General features: G+C 36.9%; 1 protein-coding gene across 4 annotated transcripts in view; it reads left to right on the top strand.

Annotated features, from left to right (window-relative positions):
• Nucleotides 1-16,375, top strand: part of LOC105266006 (uncharacterized) — a 250,214-nt gene that overhangs the window by 192,554 nt on the left and 41,285 nt on the right. For 3 of the 4 annotated variants that reach the window (XM_011303877.1, XM_011303879.1, XM_011303876.1), the window contains exon 4: nt 4,232-4,288. The exons of the other annotated variant lie outside the window; for it this stretch is intronic. In XM_011303877.1, coding sequence (XP_011302179.1) covers nt 4,232-4,288 — 57 coding nt within the window. The remainder of the gene's footprint in view (nt 1-4,231; nt 4,289-16,375) is intronic. 4 annotated transcript variants of the gene reach the window in all.

The following is a 16,375-nucleotide window of genomic DNA, read 5'->3' as shown; positions in this document are numbered from 1 at the left end:
ATATTTCCGATTATTGAAATAAATTCAACCGAATTTATTTTGATTTTGATATAAAAGTCCTTGCCCTCTTCAATAAATTAATCAAACAGAATGCACGATTTCACAACCAAAAATAAAAAATAATGATCGAGTCAATTCCGTCTATAATTCCCAAAATTCATAAACCCAATAAATCCAGCTGCGATAAAGTTTTCCAACAAAAGTCCGTATTTTCCCCTCAATGTACTTCTCTCCCTCTTCTATTTTCCTCGACAAAGCCAATAAGGATGGCTCTGCAAATGTCGCAATATTTTCTCGCACCCCAAGAAAATATTAAACTCGAAACCGCTGACAACACAACGACCACAAGCAACGGAGATATATAGAGGGATGAAGAATATTTCAATATACGTTTTCGCATATTCGACTACTCCATTGTGCCGGGAAAATATCCTCGGTCCATGCTTTCCTATTTCCAAAGGGAGAAAGAAACTTTCTCATCCCCTTGCATCCATATCCAATCTCTTTTGCTCATGCCTTCAGCCATGGTCGAGCAGTCGTGCACTACTTTTTATCGCGCTTTTCTTTTTGCTATTCTCAAAAGACGACGAATAATAACAAGAATATATATCGACGAAAAATCCATTTTCCGTATTCGATGTGAGATATTCCTCTTATCTTTGTTTACTCCTTTTCACTGATATTCCGTTTTCCCTTGAGTTATTATTCTCCACATTCAAAATTTTTCCATATTTTTTTTGTGGATTTCTTCGAGAATAAATTGGAAAACTCTCAGAAATTTTCCGTTCGATTTCAACTGTCGAATTTCTGTCGAAATTGCTGATTTTTTAAAATCTTCATGTAATCTTATTGTAACAAGACGACAGTATAAACGGATGGCCCACAGTCCATCAAGCTTTCGAAAAAATCCGCGCCAGCGCGCGGGTATGAAAAGATTTTTGTAAGAGAGTTACGACTTTGTAATTTCGCGCCACTTTAGGTGGACCAATAAGGAATCGTGGCGTCATGATTTCGAGATTTTCGAGATAATCGATTGTGTCAAGTGCGTCTCTTTTAGAATAGGATTTCATTTTGACTCGTAATTCAATTTCACGAACTCTCAATGGAAATAAGCTGCGAACTTTTCCAAGAATCTCTCTAAATTTAAAAGATCTACCGTAATTTGGTGATATATTTATAAAGTGTAATAAAACCTTCAGACAGCTCTTAGATCTCAAAAGATTAGGATTGATTCAACTGGATGATGAGGTAATAGTTACCAAATGGCTAGTTGGTAATATGACCACCATAAATACCGTATGTCCCCCAACTAGATGGCGCGTTGATTCAACTGCAATTCGGTAGCTAGTACCAAATGCTCAGTTGACTCCAACGGTTTTCGATTCGTTTTACCAGAAAAATTCAATAAAATCAAATCGGCTAGCAGTTGAATGAACAGTTATTCGTTGCATTTATAACTGAATGCCCGGTTCTGATTAACGAATTTAAAAAAATGCTGAACCAAATACATCAGGCCTCTCTAACCTAATCCGTGGATCGGTGTGACGGCGTAACACGAAACCGATTTGTTCAACTTTTAAGATGAATATCGGCGATGGGTTTTAATTGGCAGATATTTTCTCATAGCATTGAGAATTCGAATGGCGTATTTTTTTCTCAATTATTGGAGTTACTATGCCAGATGAAAAATGATCAATCGATCATCAAACGGTCGGCAATCGGTTGGAAAGCTGTCCTTCGTCAAATTGCTGACTATTCCGTCTATACCGACATCTCCTTTCTCTCATCAATACACTGTAATTATCCAGTTGCGCATCAAAGCATCCTCCCTCCTAGAGTCGAAATCCATCATCGGAATTGCCAACACGAGTTTATCAGGAATACACTCGGCAAACACCATTGAATTCCGAATGGCAAATTTACGTACTAGCATTGATTCCCGTGCTCGCTCGAGTGTGCGAACAATATGCGGTTTTAGCCGGTGCTCAAACATAAATCCATGTTTGCCAGTGTTCGGTTGAGTTTGTTTGAGAAATCAAACGTGTGTACACACGCCACTGCAAAATCCCACACGCCATCCACCAGCCGCACTTAATTAAACGCAACCGTGAGAGGAGATACATCGTGTGGCTCCACTCGATCAGTGATAATAAATTAGTATTCGATGCCTTTTGGGGTTATGCCTTTCACACCTGAGAATTTACATTTTAAATGTACAATTGCGAATTAAATTCTCTTCATTGTGATTGCTGGAGTCTGAAGGAGAAGGTGTCGAGGTGAGAGATTTCGGTGAAATTTCACTTTTCGGTATGTTGTTAGACGACTTGGTTTCTTTAATAAAATGTTCAGACTTCAGCTAACTTCAGGCGTAAGACGTCACGTGTACCCCTATTCCTCATTGGTCAATCGATAAATCAATTTTTTGATCGACTGTGTCGATAGAATTTGATTTTCTTTCTTTTCCGTCATCTACTGTGAATAAATTGATCAATCCCAAAATTTTAACTTTTAATGTGCGTTTAAATTTGAAAATGACCGCAAGGTGGCGATTGCACAATTTGGGACTTAAGGCTTCCTAACCTCTCACTGCGTTCTTAATATTCTTCTAAATCTGTACATTCATTTATATTTCTAATAACATAGTTGCTATTTTGTTTTCTTAGGGGGGGGGGGGGGCATTTTTTGCAATAGGCCATCGCACAATGGCGTAAAAATGAATAAAATCAATTGAATGGAAAATCGAATATAGGATATTTGAATATTTCTTAATTCGTCTTCGTTATATATATTTTTGAAAATAGAAGCGATTCCCCCAAAAAATTCAGTAACACTTGCTTAAAATCATATCGAAAAAGTTTTCATCTCATAAACCCCGAATAAATGTCCAGACAATTTTCCGGGACTTGATGCTCTCCTGAATAATTATAAAATACCCCAGACTTAATAATTATCAACTTACAATTCCGCTAAAACGCTAAGACAAAACTGTCCAAAACTTTATCATGGCAAACTCGTGAAATTTCACTGGTAGCCGAAAATAATATCTCTCGCCATGACAAAAGATAATGAGCTAAGTGTTACAACGGAGAGAAGTAAGGTAAGAAGATCTCGTCGTTTTGTGCTCTAATGCCATTAATTAACTCGCGCAATTACGCCAAGATTAATTCTGAAATGAGAGTAATAAGGACGGAGATATACAGATACTAGACAGGATGATGGTGTAGAGGGACAAGAGGATTGTTGAGGAAGGGTCGGAGGGACGGAGAGGTTGTAGTTTCTTCGTTGTTTGAGATTAATTCTCGAGATATACTCGACCTTTCTCTCCCTCGAAATCCCCTCACGTTCCTCATCAACCAATAGAACCCCAATAGGCCCCTGGAATCGTGTCAATTGGTACTTCACAAGTCGTTCGGAGATTATTAGACCCCGAGGAATATCATCGAGTGCGGTCTTCTCATTAATTACCCTCGGTACACTTGTAACGGGTACTTGCACATCGCTGTACCATAAACTGTCATAATCCATGAAATTAAAGTACCGAGAAAAAAACATTGTCATTCAATATTTTTCACGGGTGTCCTCCACCTTTAGGTATTGTTGCAATTTTCTGATCCAAATTGTTAACCTAAATAAGAAAAAATATGGCGGTGGTGTATTCGATTATTTTTTAACTGTGCGAAAAGTTTCATTACGGATGGAAATATTATTCTGGTTTTTTTTTGTAATTTAGTTAAATTCAGTTTTTTGAAAAATCATAACTTTATTTTGGGCTTGCAAAAATCGAATCTCGAATTTTTCATGGAATTCTGGGAATGATTGAAGAAGCTTTCAACAAAAATTTCATCGCTTTTTTATATTTTTGAGAATAGGTCCAGAAGATCTTAAAGACGGACGCATGCAGAGTGCATTTAATCAGTGATCATCTAGATTGCATCAAATGTTCCATTATCGCACCCCGTACGGATTAAAAAATAATCGTGACAATTTCTTTTTATGATCACCCGTTCGGCTAAAGAATACCATTTCAGGAAGAAAAGATTTATTGAAGAATGAAGTTGGTTGCTGATATAATCAATATCGCTGCAAACTTCAATCAAAAACGTACACAATTTTTTTGAATGCATGAAAAATAGTGTAATTAATTAAAATCCGTGGACACTGATAATATTTTCTTTTACTCCCTTTACTAATTAACACGTGATAATAATTATCATGTCTTGGTGTGTTACAGGTAAGCGAGCAGAGGATTCACAGTCGGCAATTAATTAGCCAAGTATCATCTAAAGTGGTGAGCTTAATCAATTTCCCATGCATTTAATTGGTATTTCGTATTTAACTTTCCAATTGGTTTCGCCTCAACTTCTCGGTCTGTATGCGCTGGAAAACATGTACTTTGGAGTAATTGTTAACTAATTGAACGGCGGGGGTAATGCTTTTAATGAAATATTTATTACACATCGAGTCGTAGTTTGATCATTTGCTATTAACTAATGAACAGAACGTAATGAGAGAAATTGTATATTCAGAATATTAATTAATGGTTTCATGGATTGGAGAGTGGAATAAAAAAAACCCATTTTGGCGGATACTGTTGAGTCATTACAGATGCGTACACGAATTCCCGTGTATGTACCATATTGGAAACGCCGAATGGTTATTCCATCGAAATAGATGCCCCATTCAGATTTCAGACCCATTCTCAATGCATATTGAAACGATTCACGCTCCGGAACCCAACAGAATACGGTATTAGTGCTGTCGAGTTGGTGCACTTGTAGTTTATACATCCATGTCTAGGTACCAATTCACCTCCTATCCCATTCGGCTCTCCTGTTTCATCCTTCTGTCCTCAAACACACAAATACACAAGATTCACCTCACAACTACAACCCATTATGTACATACATCCGTCGTCTTAACTCGAGTGCACGCCTCTGCATCCGATCATCGGAGTTTGGCTCCTTGTAATACAGATGCATCATTACAAATCCTCGTCTCACTTCCGGATCGTCGGATACAAGCTCTCTGCACTGACAGATCAATTCGGTTGATGGTAACGAGCCTCGGTAACTGTTGAATTAGAACAGCAAATAATATACCTTGCCGTTCAGAAGTATTGATTTATTGACGGCGAGTCTCTGGACTGCGAATTGATTTTAAACATTGCAGCAACGTTGGGGCAACGTTACGGCAACGTTGTGACAATGTTGTGGCAATATTGTGGCAACGTTGAACACGTCAAATTGAAGATTTCAAGCCACAATTACAAACGTTTCAAGTATAATTTTTTGAGTGACCACGGAAAAACCAGAAATGCACACGACTATAAAATATAAAATAATTTGAAAACCATAAAATCCGCTTGCTCAAACGTAATTTACGTTTAAATTCATACGAGCGCTTGGAATTGTGAGAACATTTCCAAAAAATAATTATACCTCACTTTATTCGCATAATGCTGGTGCGTTCGAAGGGAATAAAACGGTTTTAAATTGGTTAAATCGTGAATGCAAACAAGTTTCAGGTTTCGAGGGTTGCACCGGTGGTCTCTAACACCAGCACGAAAGTACCGAAGAAGCCGAGGTTAATTGCCGAGGCCATCGTAAGACCCAAGTTCCCGTCATATATCACACACACATGTACCATGTATTCGACCTATTCACATGGGTTATCCTCAAATCTCAACGGGCACACCTGAATACATCGAGATTCCATCAATCTGTGGATGTAATCGATTGATTTGCGATGAGGGAATTGCATTCGATTTTCAAATCGGTTCCCTAATGTTTTCATGAATATGTGGAGAATCGAGTGATGAAGGAAATATTCATTTCTATGGTGGAGGCAAGAAAATTCTGAATACGAATGGTGAATAAATGAATTTATTATCGACGCTTCATTCATCACATGTCAAAGGACCGACGATATATTGAGTGGGAAAATTCAATGTTTTCTCTACAATATTTTACATGAATAATTAGTCTCTTAAAAATCAATACTGGAAAAATTGTAATCGATTGGTACAAGCAAATCCTTTTATCAGTATTCTAAATGATTGATCTGCGGCATTAAATCTCATAGCAGATTGTCGAACCTCAATATATTTATCCAGAAGCGAGGAAACTGTCCGCCAACTTGACACGAAGCCAAGTTGGTCTGGTTTTGAGGAGAGGTAGGAGGATTTTCTGGTGGAGTTTCAGAGACGTCGTTTTATTATTCCCGTCTGACAGCCGCAGAAGCTTGCGGACTCACCAGGACGTCTTCTCTGTCTGTCATCTTTTTCTTTCTCCTGTCCTTTCATTATAAATATAGAGCATTATATTGGGCGACTGAAGAAGACCGAGCGAATAGAGATCCACGTCTTCAACAGTATCCCCATCCCTTTTGGCTTTTTTTTTATTTCACATAATACTGAACATCACGTTTTTGCCAATCGCTTCGACGAGTTCACTGACGCTTGTACGAGAAATCGAGTATTGAATAATGGATGGCTGTGGGCGAACGCGTTGAGGTTATAATAAAACAAGAGGGCACAGGGAATTGGATGATAATGTTAGAAAAATTACTTCCATGTTCAACCATCCGAGTGGAAATTTGGCTCTGGTCGGATCAAGTTCGAATGAAGTCAGACTTGATGCTCGATGAGGTACTCATCCAACAACTTGATCACGACTTGATCAGACATGTAATGCTGTTAATTCATTCGGAGCTGATCAGGCTTGCCGAGTTATTGTTTGATCAGGCAAAGCGAAATAATCCCTGATGACTGCAATCGAAAATATTTATTGATGATAATGAATTTAATATAAAAATTAATCAATTTTTCACTTTATATTATCCTAAAAAAACTTAATTACTTTTCCGATGCTGAAGATCTATAGATTATCGCGGTATTACTAATGAATGAGTTCTGTTTTGCTTGTACAATATTGATTGGAGATATTTATTTAATTGAAATTCCATCTCTTGTATTTTTCATAATAATTCTAATAATAATAATTGCTATTTTGATACTTTTAATGTAGGCATATTTATGCCACTTCCCCGCACATTTAATTGAGTCCGTTTAGGAAAAAAAATAGAATAATAAATTACTAATTGGATAATTTAGTTCAAGTCCAGATAATAAACTTGATCAGAATGATTGCCAGATAGCTCCATTTCAGGTCAAGTTGACCCCACCCGAATTTGGTCAAAGTAATTACAGGTGAACGAACCTTAGGTTTAGATTAAGCTCATCATATTAGAACCTTATCCGAATAATAAGGCTGGCGTTAAGTAAATTAAAGACTGATCTGTTCCTCATCAGGTTACACCTGATCGGTTGAGACTGACAACCGCAATATCATGTTCTGTTGAAACCTCAAATTCACTTGACATAATTACCACTTGGGAAAGTCGATAAAAGTCATTGGATAATTATACTCTATTCTCTTGAGACTGTCTATAACTATTTCAATTCTTTCTTCTCTTTTTTCATGTCACGATGCTGGTATCAACTGAAATGCCATCAATATAATTTTGTAAATTATTAAAAATTATCTAATAATTTTTTATAGAGATCTGATTTTCAACATTGCGCCAATATTGCAGCAACATTGCGGTAATATTGTGGTAACATTGGAGCAACATTGTGCCAGCATTGCGGCAACATTGTAAAGTTAAATATTTCCATTTCGAATCCGCTGCTTCATTCTCTCCCTTCCTCACAAATTCATCAAAAGAATTTCAATAACAATGGATAGATTTCACGAGTGACTATTGCGGATATGAAGCAAACGGATAAATTGAAATGAAGAGAGATATATTAAAAAATTGGAGTGGATGGGGGGGAGGGGGGGATGGAATAGCGACGGGTCTCATTAACGCCCGGCGTCTCGCTGAAATCGAAACGCCACGGCTGCGGATAAATCAATCGGACGGTAATTAAGCCCTGGTACAGAGCTCAGTACCGGCCATTGGCTGAATACGATGAGTGGACAGAGTGGATCGATCGATATTGTCCAGTATATAGTATCAAAATTCCCTCTGCCCCTCTTGTCTGTCGATTTAACAGAGAACTCTCGCTCGTATATCCAGAATTGTCTCGTATAACGACCGGGACACCTCGATTACCTCCAACCTTCCCATCGATCTTCTCCTTTCGCTCTGGCTCTACCATTCTCCGTAGATTCCACGTTAAATTGACTCGATCGACTCGTCATTCAATTATTTCATCTTTATTATGGCTTTTGTGGGGATTTTCGATTTACTTCTGTGTCAACCAATATTTTGGGAAAGTCAGGCTTTGGAAATCAAGTGACAGCGGAGAGGTTTCATTTTTTTTTGGTTGGATATTGGAAAAATTGACTTTGAGTCGAATTCTGTTTGTAAAATTCCTAGATCGACTTCTGGAGTCGAGAAGTGAAAAAGTGTTTTTTTGTTCCGTATTCGTCCCCTTTTCGAGTTTTATTATCACCTAAAAGAAAATATATGTGAAATCAACCGTTCGTCGATGAAAAAAGTTTGATTTATAAAAAGGCAATTTTCCTTTCCCAGAAATATTTCGCGTCGAATTGATGAAGCAATCCGATTTCAGGAACTGAATTGTCAATCGAGTTCCATTGACGAATAAAATATCGACGCCTAAATGTGTTTCACCAATCACCCCAAACGACCCCGATGACCTGCAATTAATCCATTACGAAAGAGCGGAAAGTTTATATTCCCACATATTCGCAAGCAATTCACATTCACCGTCTTAATTAAATCGATGTAGGTATTGGACTTGTTAAAGCGTTATAGGCTCACACAAACTGGGCACCCGATTAGCTTTAGTTATACCTATGTACGGCTTCATTGGTTGGCCCCAACCTACCACCGAAGATACAACTGGGAATCCCCCTTCTCCTTGCATTTTCATCAGTTTAGTTTATGTGTGTTGGATACACTGTATCGGACGATAGTGACACGATTGGAAACCGTGCATCTACATTGTCATCCGATTTACGCTACGGGATTTAATGTATTAGTATCGTGTCAGCGGATACAGCCCATGTGCTAAATTAATCTCGTACATGCGATATGTGTAACTCAAAACTCCCGCCTGTAACGAGGTTAGGGGAGAAGGCTGACGTTTCATCAATATGCGGAGATTAATCGGATCTCTCTCTTTTTTTTTTAGGGAAAAAAATGTGACTGATGTTTTTAACCAAACGAGTGTCTCCGAAGAGGTTATGTTTTTTATAAGTTTCATTTTTACCATTCTTCATGGTTTCCAATTAAATTCTTGAAATTTCTGGTCATTCATGTTACTTCTGTCATTATCTGTTTGGAGAGAAAATGTAAATGAGAATTTAGAATTGAAAACTTTGAAGTAAATTTCGATAATAAAGAAGAAAATTTAAATAGTCATCAAAGAAAAAAAACTATTATATTCAGATTTACAATCATATCGATGTCATAAAAATAGTATTCTTTTATTTTATTTTTAATATTTTTAATATTTTATTAAGTACGCCGCGAAAAAATGCCAATTTTTCAGCCAATTCTCATTTTATTTGAATTTTTATTATAACTTTATCTCCGTGTAACAATCCAATGTGAGTAAAACCACCGAAAAAAGAAGGTAAATAAATAAAAGAGTCCTCGAAGGGGTTGCTGACACGGATGTGGCTGTTGTATACAGTTTGCTCTTCTGCAAAGCTCGACGCGTGCTGATACACGCAGGGAACACGTACTTGGTACATGTATTCTCATTCTTCTCTTTGACTTCCCTCTCTTTTTTTTTATCTCTCTGTCTCACTCTTTTTTCCTTCAATGTCTCGGGAGTTGAAGTGAGCACAGGGCAGTGAGAGGCTCAACAGCGAATAATGCATCGTCTCTTTTATATATTTATACAACGGAGACTCTTGATGCCAATCTACCACTCTTGGGAAAGGGTCCAGCCACTCCAACATCCAGACGAAGAGAGGGCATAATCAATTTGCGATGCCGCTTTTCATGAAATTTGGAATAATTCGGTGAATGAAATCAATGGAACGTTCATTTGATTATTATTCACGCTTTCTTCTCTCACAGTTTGATTTTTATAAATTTCAATTTCTTCCTCTTCATCTTTTTCAAACTCGATTTATGTTTCAGTCTCGGATAAATCCCCCCAACACCCCCCATCCACCAAAAAAATCTCCGAAACGGAGGCAATTTAATATATACGAGATCTACTGCGCACTGCGTGCGCCGTATTTGAATTTGGCGGTTCGAGTTGACCAATGAAGAATTAGTCCTACGCGTTTCGAGATATTTCGATTCGGGCGAACTTCATTTTTGTGTTTCTACTTTCAGAACAAGGAAAATGGGGAAAATCATTGACCAAAATCACGAAGAAATAGAGAGAAAATCATCGGAATAATGAATGATACAAATTAACATTATTAATAGTACCTATTAATATTGTGATTAATCTCATTTTTTTTTATTTCGGTAAGAATAATTGAGTCCAACAAATTTTCGGACAAACCTTTCCACCGGGAAATTTCCTGCGAGGAAACAGTTTTAGAATTTATAAGAGTTTATCTGGGAGATAATCTCATGAATCTACACGACACTTTTGTCATTGCGGCTGATAAGACGCATTTCTAACCTCACTTCGCTCAAATGTCGTAAAATACCATTACAGCCATAACCAAAAAGTCATTCTGACTCATGCGCTTTATAATCTCCACCTTTGACTCGGACTACAAAGCCACATTCGTCAGATTCACTTTTTCCGTTCTAGGTGTGAAAAATACTATTTACAGACTGGCGCCTAAAATCACGATCACCCCAGACCCTGTTCCAGTGAAAAACAAGTTGAAGTAATGCCATTGGAAACATTTCACTTTCCTCGACATGATTGCCAGCCTCCTATTCGGATGTGAATCCCCATTTTTCATCACAATATGAGAGAAATGTGGTTTTGCGCACATGACGCGTCCGTAAAATATGACTTTACACACAGTTGTGAACTGGTTTATCTATGTCGTAGGTGAGAGATCCCTTTTCTTCACATGTATCCACGTTGTCCGGCCGAGAAATAACCGTTTTACGCACCACGTGCGGTAAAGTGCTTTTTTTTTCACTCATACCATAAAATGGTATTTTCTTGAGATTGAGTTGTGAAAAAATAGCGGAAAAATTCTCTAAGGTGTTCGGAGACATTTCTGGTGGGACTTTTCCAATTTTTTTCGCATAACTTCGATTTATCTGTCGAAAGACCTTAAAAGGGATCGAGTTGAGCGCCTCTACGACTGCATTCCACTGCTCTGTAAGCGTTTGGATGATGTTGGACCCGTGCGTTTGCACGTGCACGTGGATATAAAGCCCCGCAAGTACATACACCGGTGGAAACCGTGGCTCAGAATCACCCGTCAGAGAAAGAGATCCCTCAGTTTCAACGGTTATATCGTTACTTTTTTTTTTTTTCAACTTTTTTTTCTGTTAGTTCTCACACGCTCAAGTGGACATCGATCGAGTTTGTGGTATTCTCCGAGGGTTTATATACACTGATGCACTTCAGGGTAACCGTTGACTTCTTGGTTATAAATGGTACACGTAAATCATGGCGGCGAATGGCAAATTTATGTTAGGGATAAACTAAATTTGTTTTCATCTCGCTTTCTTCAGTTGCCGCGCTTTCTCATTCCAGACTTGTGATGGAGGATTTTATTGAGATGATGTTTTCTTTTGAAAAATCGTATTTCAATTGGCCATGACTAATTTCGGCGATTTTAAACGCTCGCGATAGGCTTTCGTCAGTGTTTGTTTATTGTTTACTTATTTATTTTTGTGGATTGTGCTGCATTGGGATTATTATTATTTCATCAAGTTTATTTGTATTGAAATATTGCTCAAGCTTCATTTTTAAGTCACAGTTACTCGCTAAATTTGATTGGTGATCAAGTCATCAGGTTCAAAGTCACAAAGTCAGTTTTCATTTTTACTTTCGGGATTAACATTTTCAATTTATAATGTTCAAATTAAATCATCATTCATATTCTTAATTTAGCAATATCCTCGTTTAAAATCGTCGTTCACCAAATCACTAAATGGAAAATCCCGTAAATTTCCAAAATCATGACTAAAAAGTCTTGAAACTAAAAGAAAGAAGAGTTTAAACGAACTGAGGGTTAAAATGATCCCAACGAGATAAAAGGTATTTGATATTACCAAGTAATATTAAATATACATGACTATATTCGACTCAACCGTTAAAGATAATCGCGTTTTCCTCACTGGGATAAGAGTCGGCGCGCGTTCAATTAGCCTCACGGCATTACCCGTGCCTTCAGGATTGGGATTCAGGATTAAGACTCAGAAGCACTTACGCAGATTTCCAGGATATCTCCTCACGGGAAGTAACAGTCGAGTTTCACGAGGAAACATGATTCATACCAGAATCACGGCTCAAACATCATCTCTCTTCATGATCGTAGTTCCATGATCTCTCCTTCGTGATCGTGATTACAAGTACTTCAAGTTTTCTCAAGCTCAACCATTTTTTACCATCGGTTTTTCTCAACGGGAATTAATGATGCAGAGCTACTTCCGGGTAATTTTCCACTTTATTTTTGCATGACGACTTCAATCTTCTCGCAATCAGAAATATCTATTTACATTGACCGAATTATTTATTAACAATTAATGCGTTTTAATTTCGAGGAATAAATTAAAATTCTTGTGGGTGGAGTATTAATGCATATCTGAGAAAAATCGAATGTTGAATGTTAGAAAATTATAAAAATTAGATGGAATAATTCATCATAAAAACAAACAATCTCTGGAGAATATGTGAGAATTAGTGATTGTAAATTTTGGAAGGGGTCCCAACCAACGACGAAACATAAATAAAAGATTTTGGTAAATTCTAATTTTCGAATGAAATCAAATTACCATTAATAATGAGTTTAGTTTATTCAGATAATTCGGATTTCAGTTTAGATTGATTTATCTCTCTATTTGCAGTGTAACACAAATTTTATGAAATACAGTAGTAGAATAAAAAAATTTATCGAGGGGTTCCTCAAAAGGGGCCAATAAAAATGCACAAACACTTCACTTGTAGCCACCACCCCGGATCGTTAAAATATTTTTTCTTCCATTTCCTCCTCTTTACTCATCTCCGCAGATAAATTCATGCGTGACTCAAGGTCACGATGTATTCATGGGAAATAAAGTGTGTAAAACGTGAATATTCCCCAGGTTTTCCCTCCCCACGACTTTTTTTTCATCTCCTCCAGCCGCTCCCCATGTTTATTTTCTAAAAAGTGATATAAAAAAAAACGCATTCTGTAAATACACAATTACGCTATTAAATTCCTGAGGAACTAAATAAAGTAAATAAAAAGAAGCTTTGAGGAGTAAATAAAAATAAATCGAGACTCTTTCGATTTAAGAGTCTTGATAGTTGCTCTTTCAGGTTACACGGATTTGTATCTCACGACATTGAGTTATTTACGGATATATGATTTTATCTTGGGATATGCGGATACACATGGGGATTATAGCGTGCCCCAATTTCATCCACGAGTTGGAAATAAAAGTGAAACAACGGATTAATAAAAAGAAACTATATGTAGGGAATTTCTAGTCGTAAAGTTGGATGGACGTGAGCGGGGAATCCCCGCATTCTGAGAAAATGCTCAGTGCTTTCTCCTGTGTAACATTATATTAGGTAAACCCACGATTCGTTACCATAAAGGCGTAAATGCAATGTTGAGTATTTGTTTATTTGATTCTAGAAAGTTTCTGTTTAAGAAAAAAATTTTAATCTCCCGGTTTTAATCAATTTTACAAATTTATAGGATTAACAGGATTCGAATGTTGAGAAATAATCAGAAAATGTAATAAAATAAATTATTATTTCATGATATTTGATATACATGGGGCATTGGGCCATTGCGTGTGGACTCGTGACCAAAACCCTGAACATCACCGATCATATTGCCGATGTGATTTTTTATTTTTTTTTAATGCGTGCTGAAGGAAGAAGGAATTTTTTCACCTCATTGTCTCTGTCAAACTGAATAGTGTCAATTTAATTCTCCATTTTCCAATCCGCGCCAAAAACCTTCGTCTTGAACTATTTCTTTTTCATCATACAGCCATTTTGTTTAGTGCTCTTTTTTATTTCTATTTATTTTTGTTTTTTTTTCAATAGACATGTCAAATTTGAAAAAATATCTCTGAATATCTCCCTCCAGCCGTCACTCCTAAAGTTTCACAAAATATTCGACAATTTTTTCCGCAATTATCCGTCATGTTCCCCCTTATTAATGCTCCCCTAATTAATTATTTATTCATTAAAAATTTCTGAATAATTTCCTTGCAAAAAAATGCCAACAAGGAACGACTCCGTTCATCAACAAAACTTTGCCATCCGTTTTCATTTAAATAGAAAAATGCTTTTTATGTTTTATTAGATGCATTCCATCATCAAAACTTTTTCCGCGGTATTTTTTTCCGTACATCCCCTTCGGATTTTAACGAACAGCACATCCTTCAAAAGCTCGAGCATCTCGTCATAAAACGTAAAACAAATAGAGCAAAAATTGAAAATAACCCATCGTCCTTTCGTATATTTTCGTGTATATTTGTTTTTCGTTTTCATTTCATTAGACTCATTGCTCCCTCGTTATTTCCTGTGATATTTAATCTTGTACCAAATAAAATCACCGTTATTACCCATGACTAGCTCCTTCAGAATTAAATTCCACGTCACTACTTTACGCAGTTAAATATGACAGCACTCATTTAAATCTAAAACGAAAAACCATAAAATCAGGAATTCGTCTTCAATTTCAGATGTTGAGTTAAATTAAATATCTCAATTCCAACAGATTTATTGATTCCACAGCCACTTTTCCGCATTTCTGTCACGAGATAATTATCATCGGTAATTATCCACCCATAAATTTCATATTACGTTCAACTCAGGTGCCACGAATCAATAACGGTAATTTCGTATGTTCCATCGTTTAATGAAAATTCAATCAAATAACCAGACCTCCGATGCACTTAATCAAATTATGACTCTACGATCCCACTGCGATTCAATAATTCATTGTGCGCGGATAAATGGGGTTTCATCGGTCTGAATGGATAATTTCCGTCAACTGACAGTCATTTTCGGTAATCTGACGGTCACTTTTGGTCATATTTCCGTAATATAAGTTTCTCATTCCTGACGACATTGCCGAATTAAAATAATGAGTCGAAACATTGTTGGATTCCGGGGTTTTCCCCCGAGTTCAAAATTCACTCTTCTAGAGTTTTTATATTTTCGGATTTAGAAAATATTTATTTCTTTGTTGCTGGACCTTTCCTTTATGTTATGAAAAAGATATCTGGCGACCAGAGAGGGTCAAGATAGAGAAAAATCCAAGGGTTGAGGGTGGAAGAAGAAATTATATGCCCCCTGGAGAGGAGTTTAACCCTTTTCGTTGGTTCGTTGTAAGTCTTCGTTCAGTAAAGTACCTCTTAACTGTCTAGAGTCTTATAATTTTCAATAATAATTCTCAGTCTCAAAATTCTTCAAGTATTTATTTCGATCCCCACAATTCAATAAACACCAAAAAAAACAAAATTCTATACTGATATGTCCGAATGGTGTGCTGTAAGAAATTCGTTCAATCGACGTGAGGGTAGGATTTTGGATAGCTGTTGTTTACGGACACGGGTTTACAATGAGAATGACGGAATTTTCAGGGGATGAGTTGAGTTTGGAATCGGCTTGTTATTATCACGTTCACGCATAACTCGGATTCAGCGATGCGTGTGGCACGCCGCGACTCACACACGCAACACAAACCCATAATATTTATGGCCCACGTTGTGCCAACGTTGTCCCAAGAAAACAAATAAACAGGTATAAAGAGGGATGACAAAGGTCTCCTGATGGGGTCCTTTTTCTTCCCGTGTCGTTCCTTTTTGTTTTGAGTTGCTCGGTGTTTTGAATTTATGGAGGAAAACTCTCTATTGAAATTGAACGGCTGACGATTTCTCAGATCGCCGAATGGTCATAGCTGCTTGAGCCATAAAAGAAAAATATTTTCAGGTCCAAAGAAAAACAATATCGACATTTTCAAAACAAATTTTGTTATGCAGCTAACTAGATTAATTATAAAATTGATAAGATTAATTCATTAATTCGAATTTTATCTATGAAGATGAAATGAATATTGATATGTTATTAATTGTGATTTCTCGTTCAGCGATTCATTTTATTGCTTCTTTATTCGTTAGTTTTCGTGCATTTAAATTATTTTCCGGGAAATAAAATTGCTTTCCAGATAAAAATTCTGTGCCCCGGGTCCTGCGTCTGGAAAAATTCTGTTAAAGCCACTCTGTGGAAAACAAA

Source organism: Fopius arisanus, unplaced genomic scaffold (genome assembly GCF_000806365.1).
Source record: "Fopius arisanus strain USDA-PBARC FA_bdor unplaced genomic scaffold, ASM80636v1 scaffold00034, whole genome shotgun sequence".
Classification (NCBI taxonomy): Eukaryota; Metazoa; Arthropoda; class Insecta; order Hymenoptera; family Braconidae; genus Fopius; species Fopius arisanus.
This window is presented reverse-complemented; position numbering and strand designations above follow the sequence as displayed.